Below are 27,692 nucleotides of genomic sequence, written 5' to 3' on the forward strand. Positions count from 1 at the left end.
TTAAGCTTTTTTTTTTTTTTTTAAGTAACTTTCAGTTGTTTCAAAGTTAGTAGAAAATGAAGATTCTTTCAAGTGTTTCCTTATAAAAATGAAGGAAGTCTTCCAATGGAAGACTTTTCCTGATTTGGGGGAAAAAGTTTATTTCTGTATAATCTTTTTTAAATTATAGAATTCCAGGGACGTTCCCTGGTTGCTTAGTGGTTAGGATTCCAGGCTTTCACTGCTGTGGGCCGGGTTCAATCCCTAGCTGGGGACTGAGATCCTGCAAGCCATGTGGCACAGCCAAAAAAAAAAAAAAAAAATTATAGCATTCTGTCTTAAAATAGTTGTTTAGTAGACTTGATTTGGCTATGCCATATGTCAAATCATGTACTATAACTATGTACAGTATTTCAGAATATGAAAATATTCACCATCCTTACACCATTACAAAAAGATTATACATCTCTCTGATGTTCCAGAGTTATATTTTGAACAGTTAATTAGATTTTAGGTGTTACCTTTTCCCACCTGTTTCTACTGGTATTAGCTCCTATAAAGTAATATCATTAGGATCAATTTTGAGGATAATGTTTTTACAAGTCAAAGATCAAACTCATCTCCTTTATAGTTTTGTATGGAAGAATACACAATAAATAAATTCAATCCAATTAATATATACCTGTTTCTCTGTGCCTTTAGAGCATAAATGGAAATTGGCCCACATGTGGTTGGCAATATAAAAATTTACCACCCCTTTGGAAAGCAATTTGATAACATCAGGAACCATGGAAATTATTATAACCTTTGATCCAGTTAGTATTACCCTCAGTGACTAACCTTAAAGAATTAGGCTACTGAGATTTTCATTGCAGTAATCTGTACTTTAAAAGAAATAATAACAAAACAATTTGATTTTTCAATAATGAATTGACTAAGAAATTGTGGCATATCAACTTCATAGATTGTCAGTGAGGCCATTAAAACAAGAAATATGAAAACTGGGTAACTACATGGAGAAAAAAGTAAGTGATGTGATACTTAACAATAATGCAAAATAATTTTATTATTATTATAACTATACACAGTGGATATGTATATAGATAATTATTGGTAGGTAATATGCATAAGAAAAGCAGTTGCTAGGGTTTTAAACATATGGACATATTTTTAAAATTTTTCTTTAATTTTTTTATAATGTTTTAACTGTATCTTCTTAAAATCATAAGTATCCTGAAAGAATCATCTTGTCTCCCTCTTTAGTCAGAAAAAGTATTTTCTGATACTTTTGCACCTTTAAAACCAAATGCAGTCTTTCTTTTATTTGACCCCCATGGCATTTATCACATTTTACTTCATATCCTGACTTAATCCTTCCAAACATTGCTATGAGGTAGGTTTTGTAGTGCATTTTTTTTTTTTTGGCCAAGCTGCAGGGCTTGCGGGTCTTAGTTTTTCCACCAGGGATTGAACCCGCACCCTCGGCAGTGAAAGCGTGGAGTCCTAAACACTGGACTGCCAGGGAATTCCTTGTAGTGCATTTTTTTAGAGGAGGAAACTGACAGAGTTTAAGCAACTTATCAATACCGCATAGGTTGCAAACGGTGGAGCTTTGGTTCTTCGAGATTTATCTGAATCTCAACTAATACTGTATTTTATAGTAATGATTACTTAGTTATCCCCCCTCCTTATGGGTACACAGATTATAAACTTTTAAAATTCAGGACTAAAGTCTTATTTTTATATTCTCTTCAGTCCCTGGCATAGATAACTTGGCATAGTACGATCTGTCCATTTGAATTGAAATGAACAAAGATAAATTATACCTTATTCCTTTTGTTGTATTTTATTTACTAACTCATATTCTTCAAAGAAGATGGGAGTTTTTTTCCACTTAACAACAGCCTCCTGTTACTTGTTCACTCTGTCCTTTTTGAAAAGTCAAATAGTACTTTTCATGAGAATGGAGATCATGTCTATACTATTGAGCATTGTGTCCATTGTCTAATACATAGTAGACATTAAATATACATGGAACATCTCTTTATTGCCCAAGCACTTTACATACATTATTTAGTCCTCATTTTACTTTGTTTAATTGATCCTTATAGATGATGATTTAGGGAGAAGTCTATTAATTTACCCAACATAAGTTGCGATTCTAACCCAGTTTTGACTCAGCCCTTTGCTTTTAGACATTGCTCTACCCTATCCTGCTCAGAAGGATCTAGGAGTAATGAAAATAGTTTGAGATTGAGACACATGTCTCTAATTCTTAGTTTTTTGCTCTTTATATGATTAGCTGCATCATTTGCTTGATCCATTGTTAATATCTTAACAACATTCCATTTAAAACTGAACTTTTGGTTTCATGGTAACTTTGCCCGATATGCAAGATATAATGGATATCATATTTCAACACTTGTTTCATTACCTGGTTAGACTCCTACATCAATATGTTGCTTTAACAAACAAACAAAAATTGGTTCTGCTGGCACACTTCTAATGTATTTTTACAGTTTTGATTGTATCTTGAATCGATGTGGCCACTAACTTTTTAGAAATGTTTAAAGTTCTTCCATGGTAAGTAAATACATATGGTTATGCTATCTACCAACTCTTTGTTAATTTTCAAACTGTAAAATTTATTTTGTAAAATGTCCTTCATTACTTATGAGACCACTTAATGAGTTTCTTGTGTTAAGTTTCTGTAGGGCACTTGAAAGGAAGTTTTTATTACAGATCCAGGATTGTTTTCCTTTTAACATCTTTCATGGTTGAAGTAGAATATAAACACAATCATCAAATTTAGATCAGTTTTAGCCCTAAAATAAATTTAAACACATAATTGGTAACTAATAGCCTGCAATAGAACAAGTTTCTATGAGCAATATTTGTACTTAATGTTCCAATATGTACTCTATTAAAACTTTTCAACATTGACCCATAATAACATGCAATTTAGTCAACTTATTACCAAAAAGCCTGGTAAAAATTTTGGCTGTTCTGGGTGTACTGAGAGATCTATCAAAAATTCATCCAAAGTGGTGAAAACCTTTTTCATTAATTTCTCTTTATGACAAGTGTAAAGTATTAAGGTTAAGTGGGTGGGGCAACCGGAAGTAATTACTAAGGCCAGTGGCATTTTTGTGGTTTAATAAAGGCAGAAGCTAATTATTCAGTTTTTATTTAAGTGAAATGGTGCCAAAAAGGAGGTTCCTGCAGAGCAGCTGCACTCCTTCAGTGTTACCCTAATTTACCAAAGACACAACTGTCACAAACAAAACTTTTAAACTTGATATATAGCCACAAAAGTAAGGAGGCTTTTGTTTGGAATGCATGCAGAAGAACTCCTTTATACAAATCAACTGGCAGATGACGGACAATGATGAAAATTTGATTCTTTGAAGTCATAATAGTCATTGAAATGTGTGAAATTCTGGTATTGAAAAGAGAGCGGCCAGCAAGACTCTAAATCCTGGGTGGTTGCAAGAAGCTTGCTGGGAGGTTTTTCTGCATTTTGACACCAACTTCCCATTGCTTGTTCCCTGCTTCCTTTGTTTAAAAAAAAAAAAAAAAGTTGAATTCACACAAGATAAATGGGGACAGTTGATAACCGAGTCATACAGTTTTTGTATGGAAAACTAATATTTTATAATGGAAATTGGTGTTTGAAAAAATAAAGTTCATTTACATATACTGGCATATACTTTCTTAATGATTTTTTAAATTCCTCTTCCATTTAACTAAACTAGACTTGTGAAATGGAAGGTCAGCTATCAGCTCTTCTAGAATTTAAATTGTGGAAGAGATGGTACTGAAAGAGTAGAACTTTGGAACTTATGATATGCTTCTTTTCAGTGGCAAATTTTTAAATTTGAATGCCCTTTAATCTGTGAATCATGATGAGCTAATTAGTTACTATTTCTTAAAATAGCTTATTGTACATAAGATTGTGTTTCCAAAACTTGATTGAGATAGTGACAGTCTTTAATAATATAAATATAGGTTTCAGGCTTGACCCAACTGTTTAAAATTAAGTTTTAAAATTCAGTAAGTCTGTATATATTATCTATAGGGTTACTTGTTTTTTTAGAATTTATAGATAATTATTAACTGGTGAGTCTTGAGGTTCTTCAGGTGCCAACTTGGAGGCTTCTCGTATCTTATGTGGTTTAACTTTTTTGTAATCATAGAAAATTTATGAATTATTATTTATAAAGTGCCTATTTTACCAATCAAATGAGAAATCTGTAAAAGGCAACATGGGCATCTTCAGGGCACTCCTATCTTTTGTAAATGGGTTTTTTAAATAATCACAGATGATCCGTATTGCAATAGAGAAGTAGAAATCTAGAGAGAATATCATTAGTTCAATATAGTTTAAGTAGTGTGCAGATTATTTATTTATTTATTTATTTTCAAAAGTTGAGTCACAGGTAGGTGAGTGACAACTTTGAGGAAAGCAAAGCATTGAAGACACAAGCAAAAAGTTCAACATAGTGCCTCATAGTTCTTTTCAAGTATTACATTGTTTTAATGGAATCTTGGAATGGGAGCTTTAGCCCATTGAAATGTCGCTTAAAGGACATGTTCTTCTGTCACTAGCTGAAGCTGTGTGGATGAAATGATAACAATAGAGTGTTGTGATGCATTTAAAAAGTGTGAGAAATCAGTTTGTCTAGACTGAGAGTGTGCCTGGAGGGACTAGGAATTTTAGAGCTTCTGTGCCCTTTAGGTGTCAAGTATGTGAGAGATGCCAAGCCTTTTTATTCTGTCTTTGGCAGCAGTTCAACTCGGCTGCAGTACCTTACATGTCTTCTGCAGGCAATGACAGGGATTCTATGTCAGAACAACTTGGGCTTCAAAATTTGGAAACTCATTTGTTCGAATGCCTGCTTTATTGGGGGAAGATATCAGTAAATAATTGCCGTAATTTGAGGGGGCACGGAAGCACTGGCAGTTAGGAGCTTAGCAATATTTTGTAGCCACTGATTTTAAAGAGGTTTTCCATCGTTAAAAAATCATTCTATTCCTTTCTGCTTTGATAGTACAAATCAAGAGATACTCTTTCCATTTTATTAAAGCTTTATTGGTTTTCAAATTACTTTGGCATATGCACACAATATAGACATTTATTAAGAAAAGGTAAGTCTGTTTCCCATGATCTCATCTTTCTGAGGTAACTGGTATTAAGAGATTAATATATTTCCTTTTCTATAAGTCTTAATTAAAAGAATAGCTAAGTTAGCTACAGCTCCAGTTTTTATGATCTCAGTTCAGAATGGAGGGGTTGCTATGGAGTTTGACAAGGATGCCTCACCCCATAATTTTGTAATACACTTAGATTGTTTGTTTATACTTTGCTTCGACTATAACTGAAGAAATAGGACATATTAATATGAAGATATATAGTATTAAATAATAAGTTAATATGAAAGATTACAAATACTGTAGTGAATTCAAAGGGGGAAATAAACATTAAGGACTTCCTAGGAGTTGAGTCTCTTTCAAGCTCTTGAGTAGAAGAATATGCTTTAGAAAGTCATTAAATATAATAATACCTGAAATTACTTTTCTTTGAGGTTTAACTTGACAATTAGAAGTTACTAATTAAAAGTTATATTCATGTCTTTAAAAATTATGTACTAATTGTACTTGTTTTGTTTTAATTTTATCCTATAAGCAAAGAAACTTTTAAAAAATGTAGGCATATACTAGAAGTACTTTTTTGTGTAAATATTTGTATGGATCATTTCAATAGTTTCTCCAAACAGACAAGCTGTGACAAAGTAACCACACCTAATTATTGGTACAGGTGGAAAGGTATAGTTGCCAGCTAAAATAACTTTAAAGAATTTGTTCTTTAATCTGTGGGTAGAAAGCCTAGTCCAGTCAGAAATACATTTAGATTTTTCCCAGTACATATTGCAACTAAGTACTTATACTAATTCTTTGGTCCAAAGCATTGATTAGAGTGGAACCACAAATAAACATTAGCCTTCATTAGAGGACATATTACAGTGAAATTAAAATTGACAAAATGGGCTATATTTTCTAGTTTTCACAAGTTTGGTATACTCATTTCCAGGTTAAACCTGTTGTTTTTAACCAGTTAAAATTTACCTTAGTAAGTGAACCATGATTTTAAAATGCTTCATTTATAAGAATAATATAGTTGACCCTACTATGTTCTTACGTTGATAAAGTATTTTACCATTACTAAATGGAGACTTAAATTCTGAATTACTTTGTTATTTTGCATCCTGATTGCTATTATAAATTGATAAATATATCTAATCTAGGGCATCAAAATTGTATGCATTCATCAGTTGAGCATTTGTTACTGGATAGAAATAAAGAAAAAGAGTCAAGAAAGTTACCATTGTTTTCATCTCATGTTTCTGCAAAAATTGTGCAAATTTTTTGGCTCTGCTTTGCAGAATAGATTTGACATCTATCTGATATCATTTTCTCTTCAATAGGTTTCACCAAAGGGAGATAAATCAAAATGCTAGTTAAAGTTGTTAATTGATTTTAATTGTTTACAAACAGGGTCAGGCCTTCCTCTGAAGGGAATGCCTTGTTGTAAGCAGTTTGACGTAGAAACCATTGGTAATAGATTTTTCTATTTAAAATTTAGTCACTTTTTATATTTCATTATTTTTAATATCCCTTTACATTCTTTCTCTGCTAACTAATTAGCAGGTAATTACTTGCTTATGAAATAACAGTCTATTGTATACAGGCTTTTCTACCAGCAAAATCTTCAGAAATTACCAGTGCTTTGTTGTACAGAAGGGACCTAATTTTTTTTTATGAACCCTTCCCCACTGTACCCTAACACTCCCCCAATATATCTTTTCCAAATATCAAAATAGCAGTTTACGTGGTAAAATAACAAAGTAGTGAATTAAGTCAGAAAGCTTAAAAAAATGTATAAATAAGTACGAATAGAATTGCAAGATACAAAAAGCAACAAAAACACATTAGAGTGTATGTGGGCTGTTAGAAACACGTTTGCTTGTTTTTCTGTAGGATATTACTGCTTTAACTGGTATTCCAGAAGAGCATATCAAAACTAGAAAAGTCAGGATCTTTGTTCCTGCTCGCAATAACATGCAGTCTGGAGTAAACAACACGAAGAAATGGAAGATGGAGTTTGATACCAGAGAGAGATGGGAAAATCCTTTGATGGGTTGGGCATCAACGTGAGTACTTTGGTTTATTTGAATATTATTCTCTGCTCTGTTTTTCTGTGTAGATTTTCCTTTTAAATACACTGATTTTCAGACTCTTCTGTGTACAGAATGCTTTTTTTTTTTTTTTTTTTTTAAATTTTTTTTGGCTGTGTTGGGTCCTCGTTGCTGCACGCAGGTTTTCTCTAGTTGTGGCAAGCGGGGTCTACTCTTCGTTGTGGTGCGCATGCTGCTTATTAGGGTGGCTTCTCTTGCTGTGGAGCACGGGCTCTAGGTGCATGGGCTTCAGTAGTTGCAGCATGTGGGCTCAGTAGTTGTGGCTCATGGGATCTAGAGCACAGGCTCAGTAGTTGTGGCGCATGGGCTTAGTTGCTCCGTGGCATGTGGGATCTTCCCGGACTAGGGCTTGAACCCGTGTCCCCTGCATTGGCAGGCAGATTCTTAACCACTGTGCCACCAGGAAAGTCCCCAGGATGCTTTATGACAATACCTTTTGAGATAATTTGTGTAGATATCACTATGTTCAATGATATAGATGTATATATTACATCTATATAACATATATATAATGTTCATATAAGTGTGGCCCAGCAAAATAAACCATAAAAATAGTCTTTTTCAGAGTACTGTTTATTGGATAAAAATGGCTGACATTGTGAGCACTCTTAGCATGGTCCCCAAGCTATATATATTAAAGATACACTGTATGAATAGTGTTAATAATTTAGTGACACTTTTACTTGTTTATAAAATAAAACTTATAAAGTATTTTTTTGTTATTTATAAGAAGAGATTAGATAAGTTTAGAAATTGGCTATTTTGAGGGAAACTTGTAAGTTCCTGAGTGAGATCTTGTGATTAATAAGTTTACAGGCATTAGAATAAAGTAGTCATAAATTCTGTGGCACTAATGAAATCAATGACCTGAATCTCTATGGTGCATAAGGCCCACATGTTAAAGAGCAGGACTGCCTCTAGTTGAATGAAAGAAGCTGCTACTAGAGAAAATAGCTAGATATTCAAGAATATTATCTTTCTTACTGAGACTACTGGAACATTATATGTGTTCAGTCTCCAGTTGAAGGTAGTTATCAGTTTAAATTATGTCTCATTTTAGAAAAGTATGACACTTAACATCTTTTCCTGATGATGTACCTGGGAGAATTTTTGTTTAAAATATCTGTCATGTTGCAGTTTAAATAGAATTATATTTTATTTGGCAGAATGATACGTAGGCATGGTTTTTCAGGTGTTTTGGTATCTTTAGATTTTATGTTTCATGTAATATATGGAGTGTTGTTGTAAATCACACACTCATAGAGACTAAAGAAATTTATAAGGAATAACTTCGTCTATGCCCAATGGTTGAAATGTTAAGATTACTCATTTTTAAATAAGTCACATGATCTTTTAATGTGTTCATCTATACACAAGGTTCATCCATTGCACAATCTATTGATGGCATCGGGTAGTTTTCATTTGGGGTTATTATACATAATACTAAAATGAAAATTATTGTACATATCTTTTGGTGAATGTATGACTTCATACTAATAATATGCTAATTAATCCCTGAAACATTAATTATCAGTTAATAAACCAATTTATATTAAGAAATATCAACAATCTATTAATTCTCCATCCCTTATGCTTATGTAGTTAATGACAGACAGTTAAATTACTGATAGAAAACCTTGAACTTGTGGAAGATATATTTTATGCTTTATTAGGGTAGGTCTGTTGCAGTTTTACCCCTCTTCTTAATCCTGGAACATAATCTGGAAAATAAAAAGGCATGGCCTTTCTGAGGTTTTGATGGAAAGTACAAGGTGTTTACTAACTCCTTCTAACTCTGTGGAACTCCAAACTCAGTCTCCACTGTAGCAAGTGGACAGCTGCTGAAATCTCTGTTGGGTTCTCTCAGCCTTCTCAGCTATTATTTTTTTTTTTTTTGCGGTACGCGGGCCTCTCACTGTTGTGGCCTCTCCCGTTGCAGAGCACAGGCTCTGGACGTGTAGGCTCAGCGGCCACAGCTCACGGGCCCAGCCGCTCCGCGGCATGTGGGATCTTCCCGAACCGGGGCACGAACCCGTGTTCCCTGCATTGGTAGGCGGACTCTCAACCACTAAGCCACCAGGGAAGCCCTCAGCTATTGTTTTAAAGCCTCGTCCATTCATGTGCAATTCAAAAGTTCTCTGTTCTGGGGATTCCTCCTTTTTACTGTTTTTGCTCCTAAATTTCCAGCTTCTCTGGGAATATACTAAATTCCATCTCCAGACTTCTTGTGCTTACAAGACTGGCTTTCTGCTTGAGTGCTTGATGCTCCTAGCTGTCTGAACTAGAGAGCACCTTTAGGGGGAAAATTGTATAAACTTCGATCAAGTCCACTGTGGTTCCAGTTTTTCAAAGTTTTTGAGTTGGACAGTGAATTTGGGAATTGAACTTAGGAAGATTGATCTGGCATATAGGGATCTTACGGGAGTCCCAGAATAGTAACCATTTTGTACAACTTGTGAATCTTCACTTCAGTGAGTGCTATTTCCCATGTATTCTCTTCTGTGTATATCTCATATCTTTACACTCTCCAAATTACTTCCTGAATCTTCTTTTCTATATTTTTTATTCCATGTATCTAAACGATGTTTCACAGAATGAATGCTATACTTGGCTTAGAGATTCAAAATAAATACTTGTAGCAAAACAGTCTTTTAATAAACATGCTAATAAAAGTGACATTTCTGAAATTATATGGTTATTTTGTAAAGAGTCTATGTAGATTTGTAAACATTACCACTATCCTAGTTTGAAGAACTCAATTAGATGTCAGATCTTAGAGCATTATTTTTTTAAAGTGGCCGAAAGCTGAAAACAGTATTGTCAGTATGATGTATTCTAAAGAGTATTCTCCATAATGATGAAGGTTCATTAAGAAGAGTAGGTGTTGTTGCCATCTATTTGGGGCAGGGAGGCAGTAATGATAGTAGTAGTAACGGTTGTACTCAGCAATTTTCTTGATACTAAAATTTTTTAATTGAGGTATAGTTGATGTACAATATTCTATTAGTTTCAGGTGTACAGCATAGTGATTCAAAATTTTACAGCTTATACTCCATTTAAAGTTATTATAAAATATTGGCTATATTTCCTGTGCTCTACAATATATCCTTTTTTAAAATTATGTATGTGTGTATGTATGTATGTATTTATTTATTTATGGCGGCGCTAGGTCTTCGTACCTGTGAGGGTGCTTTCTCTAGTTGTGGTGAGTGGGGGCTATTCTTCCTTGCAGTGTGCAGGCTTCTCATTGCTGTGGCTTCTCTTGCTGCAGAGCACGGACTCTAGGCACATGGGCTTCAGTAGTTCCAGCATGCAGGCTCAGTAGTTGCAGTGTTTGGGCTCTAGAGCTGTGGGCTTCAGTAGTTGTGGTGCATGGGCTCAGTAGTTGCAGCTCGTGGGCTCTAGAGCACAGGCTCAGTAGTTGTGGTGCACAGGGTTAGTTGCTCTGCGGCCTGTGGGATCTTCCTGGACCAGGGATCCAACCCATGTCCCCTGCATTGGCAGGTGGATTCTTAACCACTGGACCACCAGGGAAGTCCCTACAATATAGCCTTGCAGCTTATATATTTAGTACATAGTAGCTTGTACCTCTTACTCCTCTACCTCTATCTTACTCCCTCTTCCCTCTCCACACTGGGAACCACTAGTTTGTTGTCTATGAGTCTGTTTCTGTTTTGTCATATTTATTCATTTGTTTTATTTTTTTAGATTCCACATATAAGGAATAACATAAATATGTATTTGTCTTTCTCTGTCTGATTTATTTCACTAAGCATAACACCCTTAGGGTCTATCCATGTTGTTGTGAACGGCAAAGTTTCATTCTTTTTTTGTGGCTGAGTAGTATTCCATTGCATATGAATACCACATCATCTTTATCCATTCATCTGTTGATGGACATTTAGGTTGCTTCCATATCTTGGCAACTATAAATAATGCTGCTGTGGACTTTGGGGTGCATGTATCTTTTCAAATTAGTGTTTTTGATTTTTTCTGGATATATGCCCAGAAGTGGAATTGCTGGGTCATATGGTAGTTGTGTTGTTAGTTTTTTTGAAGAACCTCCATACTGTTTTCAATAGTGACTGCACCGATTTACAATCCCACCATCAGTGCACAAGGGTTCCCTTTTCTCCACATCTCTGCTAATGTTTGTTATTGTGGCCTTTTGATGACAGCCATTCTGACAGGTATGAGGTCATATCACACTGTGGTGTTGATTTACATTTCTATAATAATTAGGAATATTTAACATCTTTTCATGTGGCTATTGGCCATCTGTATGTATGTCTTTGGCAAAATATCTATTCAGGTCTTCTGTATATTTTTGATAGGTTGTTTGTTTTTTTTGATATTGAGTTGTATGAGCTGTTTATTTTAGATATATCAGTCATATCATTTGCAAATATTTTCTTCTATTCAGTAGGTTATCTTTTCATTTTGTCAGTGTTTTTTGTTTTTTTTTTTCTTTGCTGTGCAAAAGCTTTTAATCTGATTAGGTACCATTGGTTTACTTTTGCTTTTGTTTCCTTTGCCCTAGGATACAGATCTAAAAGAGTATTGCTATGAATTATGTCAAAGAGTGTTCTACCTATGTTTTCTTCTAGTTTTATGGCTCCTCGTCTTACATTCAGGTCTTTAATCTATTTTGTGTTTATTTTTATATATGGTGTGAGGAAATGTTCTAATCCCATTCTTTTACATGTAGCTGTCCAGTTTTCCTGGCACCATTTGTTGAAAAGACTGTTTTTTCTCCATTGTATACTCTTACCTCATTTGTCATAGATTGATTGGCCATTAGTGCATGGGGTTTATTTCAGGGTTCTGTAGCCTGTTCCATTGATCTATGTGTCTGTTTTTATGTCAGTACCATACTGTTTTGATTACTGTCGCTTTGTAGAAAAATCTGAAGTCAGAGAGCATGATAACCTCCAGCTCTGTTCTTTCTCATGATTGCTTTGGCTATTTAGGATCTTTTGTGTTTCCATACAGATTTTAGAATTATCTGTTCTAGTTTTGTGAAAATGCCATTGGTATTTTAATAGCGATTACATTGAGTCTGTACATTGCCTTGAGTAGTATGATCATTTTAACAATATTAATTCTTCCAGTCCATAAACATGGTATATCTTTCCATCTGTTCGTTGTCGTCTTCAGTTTCTTTCATCAGAGTCTTACAGTTTTTCAAGTCCAGGTTTTTTACCTCTTTTGTTAGATTTATTCCTAGGTATTTTATTCTTTTTGATGCAATGGTAAATGGGTTTTTTTCTTAATTTCCCTTTCTGATAATTAGTGTATAGAAATGCAACAGATTTCTGTATATTAATTTTGTATCCTGCAAGTTTACCAAATTCATTAATGAGCTCTTGTAGTTTTTTGGTGGTGTCTTTAGGATTTTCTGTATATGGTATCATGTCATCTGCAAAACAGTGAAAGTTTTACTTCTTTTTTCACTTTGAATTCCTTTTATTCCTTCTTGTCTGATTGCTATAGCTAGGAGTTTCAGTACTATATTGAATACAGGTGGTGAGAGGGGGCATCCTTGACTTGTTGCTGATCTTAGAGGGAATACTTTCAGCTTTTCACCATTGACTGTAATGTTAGCTCTGGGCTTATCATATGTGGCCTTTACTGTGTTGAGGTATGTTCCCTCTGAACCCACTTTGTGGAGAGTTTTTAACATAAATGGATGTTGGATTTTATCAGAAGCTTTTTCTGCATCTATTGAGATGATCATATGGTTCTTATTCTTCAGTTTGTTAACGTGGTGTATCACATTGATTGATTTGCAGATATTAAATCATCCTTGCATCACTGGGAAAAATCCCATTTGATCATGGTGGATGAACCTTTTAATGTGTTGTTGAATTTGGTTTGCCAGTATTTTGTTGGAGATTTTTACATCTGTTCATCAGTGATATTGGCCTGTAGTTTCCTTTTTTGTGTGTGATATCTTTGTCTAGTTTTGGTATCAGGAAGATGCTGACCTTGCAGAATGAGTTCAGAAGTGCTCTTCCCTCTGCAATTTTTTGAAATAGTTTGACAAGGGTAAGTGTTAACTTCTCTAAATGTTTGGTAGAATTAAACTGTGAAGCCATCTGGTCCTGGGCTTCCTTTTGTTGGGAGTTTTTAAATTACTGATTCAATTTCATCACTGGTAATTGGTCTGTTTATATTTTCTATATCTTTCTGGTTCAGTCTTAGGAGAGTGTACATTTCTAGGAATTTGTCTGTTTCTTCTAGATTGTCCATTTTATTGGCATATAGTTGTTCATAGTAATCTCTTATGATTCCTTGTGTTTCTCTGGTGCAGCCTGTAACTTCTCCTTTTTCATTTCTAATTTTGTTGATTTGGGCCCTCTTTGTTTCTTGCTGAGTCTGGCTAAAGGTTTATCAGTTCTGTTTATCTTTTCAAAGAATCAGCTCTTAGTTTTGTTGATCTTCTGTATTTTTTTTTAGTTTCTGTCATTTATTTCTGCTATCATCTTTATGATTTCTTTCCTCTACTAACGCTGGGTTTTATTTGTTCTTTTTCTAGTTCCTTTAGGTATAAGGTGAGGTTGTTGAGATTTTTCTTGTTTCCTGAGTTTGGCTTGTATCACCTTAAACTTATCTCTTGGAGTGGCTTTTGCTGCATCCTGTAGATTTTGGATCATTGTTGTTTAGTAGCATATTGTTTAACCTCCATGTGTTTGTTTTTTTGCAGCTGTGTGTGTGTGTGTGTGTGTGTGTGAGTTACGCGGGCCTCTCACTGTTGTGGCCTCTCCCGTTGCGGAGCACAGGCTCCGGATGCGCAGGCTCAACGGCCATGGCTCACAGGCCCAGCCGCTCCGTGGCATGTCAGATCCTCCCAGACCGGGGCACAAACCCGTGTCCCCTGCATCAGCAGGGGGACTCTCAACCACTGCGCCACTAGGGAAGCCCTGCAGCTTTTTTCTTGTAGTTAATTTCTAGTCTCATAGTGTTTTGGTTGGAAAAGATGACTGATACGATTTCAGTTTTCTGAAGTTTACTGAGACTTGTTTTGTGGCCTAGCATGTGATCTATTCTGGAGAATGTTCCATGTGCACTTGAGAAGAATTTGTATTCTGTTGCTTGTGTTTGGAATGTTGTTGTGTATATATATATAGATAGATAGATTTATACAAATGTGTAACTTTTAAGGCCGTTTGTCTTGTCATTTAAGGCCAGTGTTTCCTTATTGATTTTCTGTCTGGATGATCTGTTCATTGATAGAAGGAGTGTTAAAGTCCCCTTCTATTATTGTGTTACTGTCAATTTCTTCCTTTATGTCTGTTAATTTTGCTTATGTATTTAGGTGCTCCTATGTTGGGTGCATATATATTTACAATTGTTATATTTCCTTCTTGGATTGATGCCTTGATCATTATGTAATGTCCTTTTCTGTCTCTTGTTGCAGTCTTTGTTTTAAACTGTTTTGTTGTTGTTGCTTTAATATAAGTATTGCTACCCCAGCTTTCTTTTCATTTCCATTTTCAAAGAGTACCTTTTTCCATCACCTTACTTTCAATGTGTCTTTAGGTCCAAAGTGAGTCTCCTGTAGGCAGCATATATATGAGGCTTGTTTTTATATCCATTCAGCTACTCTGTGTCTTTTGATTGGAGGGAGCATTTACATTTAAAGTAATTATTGATAGGTATATACTTATTGCCACTTTGTTAATTGTTTTGGGTTGTTTTATAGTTTTTGTTCCTTTTTATTTTCTCTTCCCTTGGGATTTGATGACTATCTTTAGTGTTATATTTGGATTACTTTCTCTTTTTTGTGTATTATTATAGATTTTTGGTTTGTGGTTACCATTAGGTTTATATATAGCAATTTATATGTTTGTGTGTGATTATTTTAAGTTGCTTTCTTAATTTCAAACTCATTTTAACAACCCTGTATTTTTACTTCCTTCCCCCTAAGAATACAGTTTTTGACATCATATTTTACATCTTTGTTATGTGTATCTTTTAACTGCTTATGAGGACATATATGATTTTACTACTTTTGACTTTTAATCTTCCAAGTAGCTTTCTACATGGTTGATTTACTACCTTTAACATTTCCTGTAAAGCTGATTTGGTGGTGCTAATCTCTTAGCTTTTGCTTGTCTGTAAAACTTTTGATTTCTCCACCAAATCTGAATGAAAGCCTTGCTGGGTAGAGTATTTTTGTTTGTAGGTTTTTTTACTTGTATTATTTAAAATATATTATGCCATTCCCTTCTGGCCTGCAGAGTTACCACTGAGAAGTCAGCTGGTAGCCTTATGGGGAGTTCCCTTGTAAGTAACTTGTTGTTTTTCCCTCTTAATTTTTAATATTCTCTATCTTTAATTTTTGCCATTTTAATTACAATGTGTCTTGCTCTGGTCCTCTTTGGGGTGATCTTATTTGGGACTTGCTGTGCTTCCTGGACCTGGATGTCTGTTTCTTTTTCCCAGGTTAGAGATTTCAACTATTATGTTTTCAAATATGTTCTCTACCCCTTTTTTTCTCCTTTCTTCTTCTGGGACCCCTATAATGCAAATGTTCGTATGCTTGATGTTGTCCCGGAGGTCTCTTAATCTGTCCTCATTTCTTTTTATTCTTTTCTTTTTTTTTTTCTTTTTTTTTTTTAGCTTCAGTGACTTCCACTACTCCTGACTTCCAGCTCACTTACTCATTCATCTGCATCATCTGTTGATTCCTTCTAGTATACTTTTTATTTCAGTTACTGTATTCTTCAACTCTGTTTGGTTCTTCTTTATATCTTCTTTTTGTTAAACTTCTCACTGTGTCATCCATTTTTATCCTGATTTTTTTGATCTTTACAATCATTACTTTTAACACTTTATTGGGTATTTCCACTTCACTTCGTTCTTCTGGTGTTTTATCTTGTTCCCTCGTTTGGAACTGATTTTCTTGCCTCATTTTGCCTGATTTGCCCTTTTTATTTCTATGTATCTGGCAGGTTTGTTTTGTTTCCCAACATTCAAGAAGTGGCCTTTTGTAGATGTCCTATGTGTCCTAGCAGCACACTCACCTCTTGTCACCAAAGCTATATGCGCTAAGGGTGCCGTTTGTGTGGGCTGCATGGGTCCTTCTGTTGTGGCAGGTTGACTACTGTGGGCAGAGAGATGTGGCTGGCCCCTGGTCCAGTTGTTTGCTAGGCCTTACCTCGTGTGGAGGAGGCTGGCTGTGGAAACCCAGGGTGTCACAGGGCTAGTGCTGGCTCCCTAGTTGGCAGAGCTGGGTTCCTGGATCTAGTGTCAGCCTACTGGTCGGTGGGGTCATTTCCTGACATGGCTGGCTGGGGGTTCTGTGGTGTCCTAACACTAGTGCTGGCCTCATGGTGCGTGGCGCTGGACTCCAGGTCAGCTGGTTTAGTAGTCCAAGATGTCTCAGTTCTGGTGTCAACCTCCTGGTATGTTGGCTGGATCCTGGATAAAGCAGGCTGTGGGGCTGCAGCGGTCCTGGGATTGGGACCACCTGCTGGTGGACAGGGTCTGGTTCCGGGGCTAATTTCCTCCCACTGTTGTATGAAGCTAAGTCCTGTGGTCTCTTGCTGCAGGGTCCAGGGTTCCTAGAGCTGGTGTCAAACGAATGGTGAGTGGGGCCAAGGCCAAGGGGTTCTGGGGCTAGTCCCGGCTCACTGGTAGGCAGAGCTGGGTCCTGGGATCTCTGGCTACAGAATCCTGGGGGTTGCTGCTGAACTGCTGTTGTCCACTGCTGGGTGGTACCAGGACAGCTGAGGGAGGTGAGGGATTGTGAGGGATCCATGATCCACGGTGTCTCAGAGCTGGTGTTGTCCTTGATGGTCCACAGAGCCAGGGCCTATGGGGTCCCAGGGCTGGTACTGCCTGTTGGTGGGTAGGCTGGGTCCTCTATGGCAGGCTGAGGGTCTGCTGTGGTCCTGGGGTCTCTGGCTGCAGGGCCCTCTGGTGGAGAGGGCTGTGTCCCGAGGTCACTACGGGCTCAGAAGTTCTTAAGGCAGCCTGCCTGCTGGTGGGTAAAGCTGTGTTCCCACCCTGTTAATTGCTTGGCCGGAGGCACCTCATGATTGGTGCCTACAGCCTCGTGGGTTCCAGTGGTAATAAGCTATTGGGAGTGTTCCAAAATGGCACTTGCCACTGTCCTCGTGGTAGAATGAGCTCCCCAAAATGGCTGTTGCCAGTTTTCTACGTCTCCAGGCTACAGTTGCCTCCTGCCTCTTCTGGAGACTCTCAAAGATAAGCAGGTGAGTCTGACCCAGGCTGCCTTCAAATTACTCTTCTGCCCTGGGTCCCAAAGTATGTGAGATTTTGTGTGTACCTTTTAAGAGTTAGTCTCTACTTCCCACAGCCCTCTGGGTCTCCTGAAAGTAAGGCCCATTGGCTAAAGCCAAACGTTCTGGGGGCTCATCTTCCCAGTGCAGGATCCCTGGGCTTGGGAGCCCAATGTGGGGCTTAGACCCATTGCTCCTTGGTCAGAACCTCTACAATTGTAATTATCCTTCTCTTTGTGGTAGCCCACCGTGGGTAGGGGTCTCCCTCTCCCACCTGTCTCATTGTGGTTCCTTCTTTATATCTTTAGTTATAGAAGATCTTTTCCACTAGATTCCAGTTTTTCTCAATAGTTGCTGTGTAAATAGTTGTAATTTTGGTGTGTGTGAGAGAGGTGAGCTCAGGGTCTTCCTAGTCCACCATTTTGGCCACGTTCCTTCTCATTTTGATGAATTTGTAAGGTTTAAAGAAAAACCTAAGAGGATTCTCATTCTCCTCTAGTTTTTTTTAAGTTTAATAAATGATTTTATTTGAGATTAAAGATTGCTGAATATCTCTGCAATTTTTAATTTTTTAATTTGACAATACATGTTAGAAAAACCAAATTTAACACAGAAAAACATATTCAAACATTTAACAGTTTTAAAGGAATGATTTAAAATAAGTAATTTTCAGCCAGAGGTTAATGTTAAATCCTGGAAAAAAATTGTTTCTTACAGGGCTGATCCATTGTCCAACATGGTTCTAGCTTTCAGTACTAAAGACGACGCAATTGCCTTTGCAGAAAAAAATGGTAAGTTTGGTTTGTTTTTGTTTTGCTTTGACAAATAAAATCAAGATATGATTTTTATGTTCTTAACCTTAATCAGATTCTATATCCCTAACTGGCATTAAGTTGAATGAAATCTCTCAATGTATCTAATCCAGTGGTTTTTAGATTTTTTTGTTTTACCCCTCCAAAAAAAAATCTAAAAGTAAAATGCACATGTAACATATAAGTCAAACTGCTCTAAATTTGAAGTAGAGACAGGGAATAAAACTACTTGTCTAATTCCTATCTTGCTTATGAATTCCTCTGCAAAATCATTAACATTAGGTTTTTAAACTCCAATTAAACATCTCATAAGGCAGCCTATTCCAGTTTTGACATCTGGTTATTATTTTCTAGTTTGAGCCAAAATCTCATGTCTGTTACTTTACCTAGTAGCTTTTCAATTATTTGAAAATAGTTATCATTATCATACTTCCTCTAAAATTTCATGTAAGCCTAAATGTCTACATTTGCCACTTTTATTGATATGTTGGGCCTAGTACCAAGCATAATCTCATGTCTACAATTATATTAATACAGCCTCAGAGTATATTATACCTCAAAACTACTGTAGCCACCTAAAACTATTGGCCTATGTTGGTCTTGCTTTCAGCAAAAATACAGAATGTCTTTTTTTTCTCATTTCCTGCTGTTAAGCCATGCAACACAGTAGTGAAAGGAGGCTTTGGAGGCAGACCATTCTGAATTCTAATCCTTATTATGCCACTTGAAGCTACATGATTTTGGATTAATTTCATCATGGACTTAATGTTTCTTCGTTGTTGAAATAATGGTACTTATCTTAAGGTGTACTTATCCAGTACTTGATACATAATAGACGTTTGGTAACTATTAATCCTGTTCCTTACCTCCCTCTCCATCTGTTATTTCTGCTGTTTCTCTCGGATTTTAATGCAGTACTGTGCATTTGTATCTAATGCATTCTGTTGCCCTAGTTGGTCAAATTGAATTTGTATCTAATTTAGCTATCTATTTGAATGACATACTGTCCATTTAAGTATGTTATTACTATAAGGCAATATATAAGTGTAAAAGATTATTAGCATTATCTAACATTTGATACAAACGTGAAAGCACTGTAAAGGTTATTATTATCTGAAATGTTTTCTTTTCATCCTAAGTTCATATTATATACCTTATGATTAAGAGTCTAAAGCCAAACTGCCTGGGTTTGAATCCATGTCGGATTGCTGTTTGACTCTGTACAGGAGGAAATGGAAGTACAATGGAAATTGTTGTGAGGATTGAATGGGTTAATTAAAGTGCTTAGAACATAGTTAAGTAAGTATGTAATAGTATATCAGTTTATTTATTAGTAGTAGACTTTTGAAATTAAAAAAAAAGATTTAAGTATAATTCCTTATTAACACTTTCTTGGCAATTTCCAAATTTCTGAATTACATATTTGTTCTCAAAGTGGTTATAGTCTTTAAAATATTATTATGATTTAACATTTACATTGCTCTTTTTTAAATTAAACTGTAATACAGCTTATCAGCAACAGTTCTATTAATGTTTTTCATCTTTGCAGCCTACCGTATTTCATGTCTGACACTTCAAAAATGTCCGTACTGTGAGTTTAATGACAGGAAATCTAATTAAACTCTTATTGCTGACTAGTCTCTGAGTGGGCACAAGGACTGCCTGACTATAGTTGCCATGTGATTTGCAGGTGTGAACTAACCACTGCTGCTGTTAAAATCAAGTGCCTTTCCATTCTGATTCCTACCCCCAACACCAGAATGAAAATTGAGGAACATTATCAAAGTCAATAGACAGTAAAACTTGAAAAAGTTTAGAGGATATTACCTTATAAAACTGTAAGCTACCAGTGGATCAGGCGAGTTCCCTGGTGGTTGAGTGGTTAGGATTTGGCACTTTCACTGCTGTGGCTCGGGTTCAGTCTCTGGTTGGGGAGCTGAGATCCCACAAGCCATGTGGCACGGCCAAGATAAAATTAAAAAAACAAAAACAGAAAAACAGTGGATCAGGAATTCTAACCTACAATGTAGCAAGAGTTGGGCACATACTGGAAACAAAGCAACATAACACAAAACCTATATAATGGACACTTGCTATGTGGTGAAATTATTGACTTTCCAAAATATTTTCCTCTACTCAAGAATTTGAAGCCACTTTCATCTCCTGGGGAAGTCCTCAATGATTATTCCTCATTCCTCATTTATTTAACATTTAGCATTATATGTCTTTAAATAGATAAGTCCTGTTTCTGCAGCTATCGTGGCAGCAAGTCTAAACAAACACCATTGAAATGGTACAGAATCATGGGGTGGAGGATCTTTTCCAAATTGCCCAGCATGCCCTCTATTCTGATTTTGCTCTCTTGGGTAGGTGCATAGTGGTGGGGGGCATACAAACAGATGCCCGCTTCCCCTCCACACCAAAGGTCATTTTGTTGTAAGCTAGTGCTATTGAAGGTTACGTGAACCAGTGTTCTGGTAGGTTAAGGCAATAAAAAGAAATGGTTCAGAAGCACTAACATGAAAGACTATTGGATTAAGAGGCTAGAAACTAGGATTCTCATGCTGTAATTGCCCCACAGGAGAGCTTGAGCAAGTCATGTTTCACTATAGCCATTGATAAACATGTTTCTTCATCTTTAAAATAAGTTGGATTGAGTAATGATAAAAAACTATAGACTTAAGGATGTCAAGCCCATGAACCAGCTCATATATATCTTTATTTCTTTACTGTCTAACCCAGTGCCTTATTCATCATATGCTCTAGAAGGAAACATTTGTTTTTGTTGATATAGATAATTCTGTGTTGATAGTAAAATCTGGCAATCCAGTTATGAGCATTAGTTTGCCTTTCAATAGTGTCTAGAAATAGGAGGTTAGGGTAAAACTACCACACACAAAAAAGATAATTTGTACACGAAGGGAACTGTTCTGAAAATAAACAATCTACCTTTCATCTCCTCCTTCGTTTTCTAATTTCCCTTACTTTTAAATGGTTTTCTAAAAAAGTCATGACCATCATTTCCCTTGACACAAAAGATTGTACTGTAGAGAATCAGTACAATGAAGAACAAGATTTACAGATTCCGTTGCTTTCTAGAAAACATTTTTAATGCCTATATATCAGACTTAGTTAAAGCTAACATTCATAAACACCAAGTCATGAGCTAGTCACTATGCTAAGTGCTTTTCATTCTAATTTAAATTCTCACTACAACTCTATGAAGCAAGAACAGTTATTCTCATTTTACAGTTCAAGGAAGTTGAGGGTTTAGAGATATTATAACATTAACAAGGCCACATACTTACAAGGGGGTAAGTTTTATTTGAACACAGGTATGTTCATTCATGTAGTGTCTATGACCTCTTTTCAGCTATAATAGTAGAATTAAATAGTTGTAATAGAGACCGTATGGCTCCCAAAGTCTAAAAATATTTTCTACTTGGCCACTTACAGAAAATATTGCCTGACCCCTCATGTAAACAATTATATGTATTCCCTCAATACTGAGACCCTTTCTTCCCTGACATTTTTATAAATCCAAAATATTCTTTATTCAGACACTTCAAAAGGCCCGTGCTTAATAGATACACTTTTCTCAATTGATAAGTTAGTGCTTATATTGTGAAGAACTTGAATTATCACTCAAGTACTAACCTAACTTTATATTACTATGCCTCAGCTCTTCTTCCTGCCCTTATCCCCAAGCCTGCTTTAGTTTCTTCCTTCTATAACCTCTTCCTCATTCTGTTCCCTTTCTCTTCTTTTTTCCTGCCTGTGAGCTCCAACCTAGTCTTCAAAATACATTTTAAATGTTACCTCCTTCCTGATCTCTTTTCTTATTTCCCTTTCCCACCTCCATCTCCCACCTCCAAATAGATGTGCCCTCTCTTCCTTTTAACTTCCACAATGATTTGTTCCTTTCTTACAGCTCTTATAGTATGGTATTGTATTTTACTTCTTTTGTATTGCATTCAGTCATACATATGTTGAGTACCCTGTCATATGCCAGCAGTGGTGGCTAGGTTCTGGGGATCATTAGTTAATAAGGCATAGTCCTCTTACTCAAACTGTAATATTTTACCCTGCTTACTGAATTATAAGCACCTACCAGGGAAAACACCCAGTCTCACTCATCTTCATCTTTTAATATGCTCAATAAAAATTGGTAAATTCAACAGTATATTTAGTGATGTTATAAATTATTCTCCAGATCATGTTTTAAACTTTTCCTTAAATCACTTTAAGTTAATTTGGCTACTTGTTGTATCTTTTAGAAGAACTGTTAATTCCCTCTAAGTAGAAACCTGAAGAAACAAAATTATAGTAGAATGATTAGCAATTTCTTATATTTTAGTGTGTTTGTAAAATGCAACCAATAAACGTTTTTCTGTGAAGTTAATTTGCATCTTATCTTTAGTTTAAGAGTTAGTACCCTAAAGTATATTCCAGTGTACTTAAGATGATTATTTCATAACTTTAGAGTTATTTCCAAGCTGTATGCTATTTGTTCTAAACTTTTCTTTTTAAAGGATACTCAGACCTAGAGAAGTTAATAAAACAAGACCAGTATCCATCACATAGCTCCCAGCTGATAGGGCCCAAGTTTCTAGGTTCCAAGTCCAGTGTTTCTTCTGATACTATGCTGCTGGTAGATCTTAAAAAATCAGTCATCTAGATGTGCACTGTCCAGTGTGGTAGGCACACGTGGCTGTGTAGCACTTGAAATGTGTTTAGTTGGAATTGAGGTGTGCTGTTAACTGTAAAATATACATTGGATTTCAGCGACTTAGTATAAAAAAGCATTAAATATCTAATTTTTATATTGATTACATATTAAAATGATAATATTTCACATATGTATTGGGCTAGGAAAAAAATGATTAAAGGCTTACCTGTTTCTTTTTAGTCATTTTTTAAAATGTTGCTCCTAGATAATTTAAAATCATATGTATGGTTCACATTCTGTTTCTATTGGACAGCACTAATCTAGAATACTTCAAGCTATACAAGACATTCATTATACACATATTCTAGGTGAATATTAAAAAGAACAGGAAAACTTACCCAATTTTTAAAAGTTCACATTTTATTACTTAAGAAATGTGGGGAATTCCCTGGTAGTCCAGTGGTTAGGACTCAGCACTTTCACTGCCAAGGGCCTGGGTTCAATCTCTGGTTGGGGAACTAAGATCCCACAAGCTGCACTGCTTGACCAAAAAATAAAAACTTTTAAAAAAGAAATGCAGTTCTGTTCTTCAGACACTCTTACCCAATATCAATCAAGGATAAGTGTAAACTCTTACATTACATATAATAGTGAAATAAAATAGCTAAAAGAGACCTATATTACGTCATAAAACCCATGTTAATCACCTATTTTCAATTTCTTAATCAAATAAGGCATTGTGTATGTCCATCTTTTTACCTAAGAATGCCCTCATCTCTAAGACTAAAGTTTTCTTCTTCCTGCTATTGATAATTCCAGCAACTATCTCTCTGCTCCTCTTTTTTGCCTAGGTCTCCCTTCTCACCATTCCTCACTTCCTGTGGAAGGCTGGTTCTGTGAACTGGGGATTGGGATAGAAAAAAAGACTGAATGCTTTCCCATGGCTTCTTTTTCCCCCTGCTTCCCACCTCTTACTTCTCCCTCCCCCAACATACACAAAGTAAATTACAAATGCCCCTGTGTCTTTGGGTTTTAACTCCAGAGCCTCATCCTCCTCATCCTAAAGGTCCCACTTTGAACGCAGCATATATTCCAGAGGAACTCTTCAAACTCTTTTCTTTTTACAAAGAAAGGTTATCTGAGGTTTCCTCTGAAATGTAGATGAACCTTATTTTAGTTCTTTGTGTACAGAAAAGACCCACCTTTCTCACCCATGTGGCTTTTGTCTTTTCTTGTTTCATGTTGGAGTCAAAGGGTGGGGGAGGAGAAGGAAGCATCCTTGAGAGAGGAGGTAGAAGCTGTGGAAAATTTCCATAGCAAGCTAGCATCTACTACCATTTACATGCTAATGGGACCAGAATGGCTCCCCCCACCCCCATTTGAGCTGATTTGAAACTTTGTGAGTTTCCTCTGGGATGTCATTTTACCCCCTGTGTTTTTCTCATTGCTGTTAGCTGTAAAAAACTCTTTGAAATTCTCAAAATAGAGGAGGGTTTCCTTCAGAAATAGGAAGACAGAGAATAAGCGTTGAAACTGCTGTAGTGGTCTCTTGGGAAGGAAAACCCACCTCTGAAGTAATAGAAGGTGGAAGCAACTAAGGAAGCAGACAGGTTAGGCCCTGGATTCAGGAAAATAAAGAGATAATTGGAGTTGCAGCCCAGAACGTAGAATTACCCCAGAAGTGGACACCATCAGCAAGGTCTAGATTTCCGCCTAATTTAAACCTTGTAATGAGGGTCTCAACCTCACATCCATATATCTGTTATTAAAAAAACAACTTTCAAAAAAATAAAACGAACAAGAAAAGACGACTTTCAAAACAAAAGTAAGAATTATGACTCTCATATAGATATAAAATGCTTGTTAAAGGATTTATTTTACTCTGTAGGGGAGCAGAATTTGCTACCCCAAAATACGTTTCTTTGGCATATTATTTTAAGCTGATTATTTTCTAAGAAACTGCATACTTGGAGGAAAGTAGGAGTTACCCTTTTGTAATAAGCATTTACATTTATAAGGGAAATATCGGTTTGTAAGGGTATCTCCCTGATGTACCTGACAGAGGGGGATGACCTTATCTCCGGAAACTCTTATCAGTGGAGAAGGCAATGACTTAAATCTGCATAACAATCTCACCCTTGTTTACTGTTTTTTTCCTGGTGATCTCACAGAATTGACTTTCCCTATGCTCAGTGTTCTCTTTTGTCTTTAGCTGAGGATGGTATTTAAGGTGAGGGCTTTGGCAGTTTTTAATTACTTACTTCTGCTGGGTCTCTCCCATGTATATATGTTATGAAACTTTTGTTTGATTTTCTCCTGTTCATCTATCTCGTGTCAATTTAATTCTTAGTCCTTAAATACGGTCTTCAGTTAAAGACAAGAGATATTTTGGGTGGGGAGTGAGTTATGGGAGGTTATCAGGCAAAGTATCATAAACAAGGGTATGGTTGTTATGGAGATTTAAGTTCAAGCCTCCTCCATTGATAAGTTTCTAGAGTTTTAGTCATCCTTTCTCCTCCTGCTACAGAGAAGGAGACACCTTACAAATGGAAATTTCCCTTATAAATGTAAATGTCCCTCAGAAAAGGGCAATTTCTCTGTTTTCAGAGATTTCCTGTGTTTACTGTTTCTTAAAAATAACCAGCTCAAGATAATCCTTATTGCCAAAGAGGTATATTTTGGAATGGCATATTCTACTCTTTACCACATAAGCTTTCCTACGTTTGCTTTGCTGAAAATTTCATAAGGAATCTCAAATTGGGTTTTTCAAACCGTTTTAAGACTAAGAAGCCAAGCCAATAACTTGCCACCAGATTTCTCCTGCAGTACCTATTAAATTGGGCGAATTCCTCCCTTCTCAGCGTCCCCAAAATATCCTAAGGTTCCTTAATACCTTAGGGAACTTTGTAAGCCCTAGTGCCATGGAAGAACTTTGGAAGCATTGCCTCCATAAAGTCAACTTTAGTTCCTTACAAATGTCTGGTCATACCTGAGTAAATGAGCATCTTTCTCAAATATGTCATTCCAGGTAAGGCCTTGGTTGCATAACCATTGTTTCTGTTAAATTGTAATGAGTTATAGATACCTCAAGAGGAGAGGGAAAGAACTTCCTATATGTCCAGAAAATAGAACGTTAAAACAATATCAAAAATATTCTCCATAAAATATTCCATAAAATTCCAGAAATATTCCATAAAATATTCCATTCTCCATAAAATATTCTCCAAACCATAGAATTATCTCTCATCAATTTTTTCAGTCCTGTATAACTAATTCTTGTTTCACTGGATCATAAATGTATTTGCTTCTTAACTAGAGTTCTGGAAATTTTGACTGAGTCCACTGATACGGTCTTATAATTGTTTAAGTGATGCCATCGGAAGCCTATACATATTCTTCACAGGGCTTTGAGACAGTCTTTCATTGTTGAAGATAAAGCTCTCTGCCTGTAGCTATTTGCAAGAACTGTCAGGGAAGCAGTAGAGTAAAACTTAATCTTTTTGTAAATGATTAAAGACTTAAAATGGATGTAGTTAACATTACAGATAAATTTCAAAAGTGAAATAAATGATAGGAGTTAATAACAAGAATAATGCAATTTAAAGGCATTCCAAAAAATGTTACAGGCAAAATATCTGTACACAATTAGGTAAGCCTGTTTTCAAAGAAGACAGTGACTGTTCATCTAATTTATGAAAATAGATGAACATACTCTTTGCAGAGAAAAGAATCTTAAGACAAAGTAATCCTGAGACATAATATACCATGACTATACCAAACATATAGTAAGAATATGTCAAAAAATATATCAAGTAAAAATATCCAATAAGTCTAGCGTAGGTCCTAAACATCTGTATATTAATAAAACTCCATAGATATGCGGTATGGATTCCTATTGACGTATAGTGGCCTAGAAGATAAAAGGTCTAAACTAAAGAAGTAAAGATGCAACCAAGTTAATGTCTTTAAAATTAACTGAAATTGTGACTGATAACCTATACCATTTTCTGATATCAGGCAAAGCAGCACCAGAGATCAGATAGATAAAACCTATCATAGACAGTGAGGGTATTGACAAATCTCTATACTTAGCATATAGCATACAATTTGTGAAATACTTACATTAATAACATTTTAGCCATACAGATTTAACCTCAGGATGGTTAAGCATCTCTTCTGACTTGACAGCTCTGCCAATGTAGCTCATCAATAGTAACATATCAAATAAATCTAATTGTTTCTAGCACTTCTCGTTTTACAAAGTTGGAAGCACACATCTTTGAGATTCCCCAGAGGGCCTGTGGAAGATCACAAAGATAGTTTTAGATGCAAAGATACGCTGAATATTTTACATTTAGGATTTGATTTCTGGGAGGCAAAAATAAAACATTTTCAATAGATTTGAACATTTAGGAAACAGAATCACATGTGCCTGAGAAACAGTATTTGACTGCTCATGTCAAAGTGACAATTAAACTTATAAACATAGAGGTTAGCATAACTGTGAAGAACCTGAGCTCTTACATAAGTCATCAAGTACTTAAAGTCAACATAAAGCATATAAAGTTATTCTGTTAAGCCACAGAATCTTTGCAATCTAGGCAGATTAGACAAAAAGAATAACCCTTCATTTTGTAGGTGAAAGCAGTAAACAGTAAACTAACGAAACAAGCCCATCAAAATGGAGCAGACTTTGCAAGGATTTTAACACATATCATAGCTTTTC

At 35.9% G+C, this 27,692-nt stretch overlaps 1 protein-coding gene across 1 annotated transcript in view; it reads left to right on the forward strand.

Moving 5' to 3' along the window:
• NDUFS4 (NADH:ubiquinone oxidoreductase subunit S4) overlaps window positions 1–27,692 on the forward strand; it is a 119,561-nt gene that overhangs the window by 76,882 nt on the left and 14,987 nt on the right. The window contains exons 3-4 of the mRNA XM_024740342.1: window positions 7,018–7,190; window positions 18,203–18,276. Coding sequence (XP_024596110.1) covers window positions 7,018–7,190; window positions 18,203–18,276 — 247 coding nt within the window. The remainder of the gene's footprint in view (window positions 1–7,017; window positions 7,191–18,202; window positions 18,277–27,692) is intronic.

This window comes from Neophocaena asiaeorientalis, unplaced genomic scaffold (assembly GCF_003031525.2).
Source record: "Neophocaena asiaeorientalis asiaeorientalis breed wild unplaced genomic scaffold, Neophocaena_asiaeorientalis_V1.1 scaffold57, whole genome shotgun sequence".
NCBI lineage: Eukaryota > Metazoa > Chordata > Mammalia > Artiodactyla > Phocoenidae > Neophocaena > Neophocaena asiaeorientalis.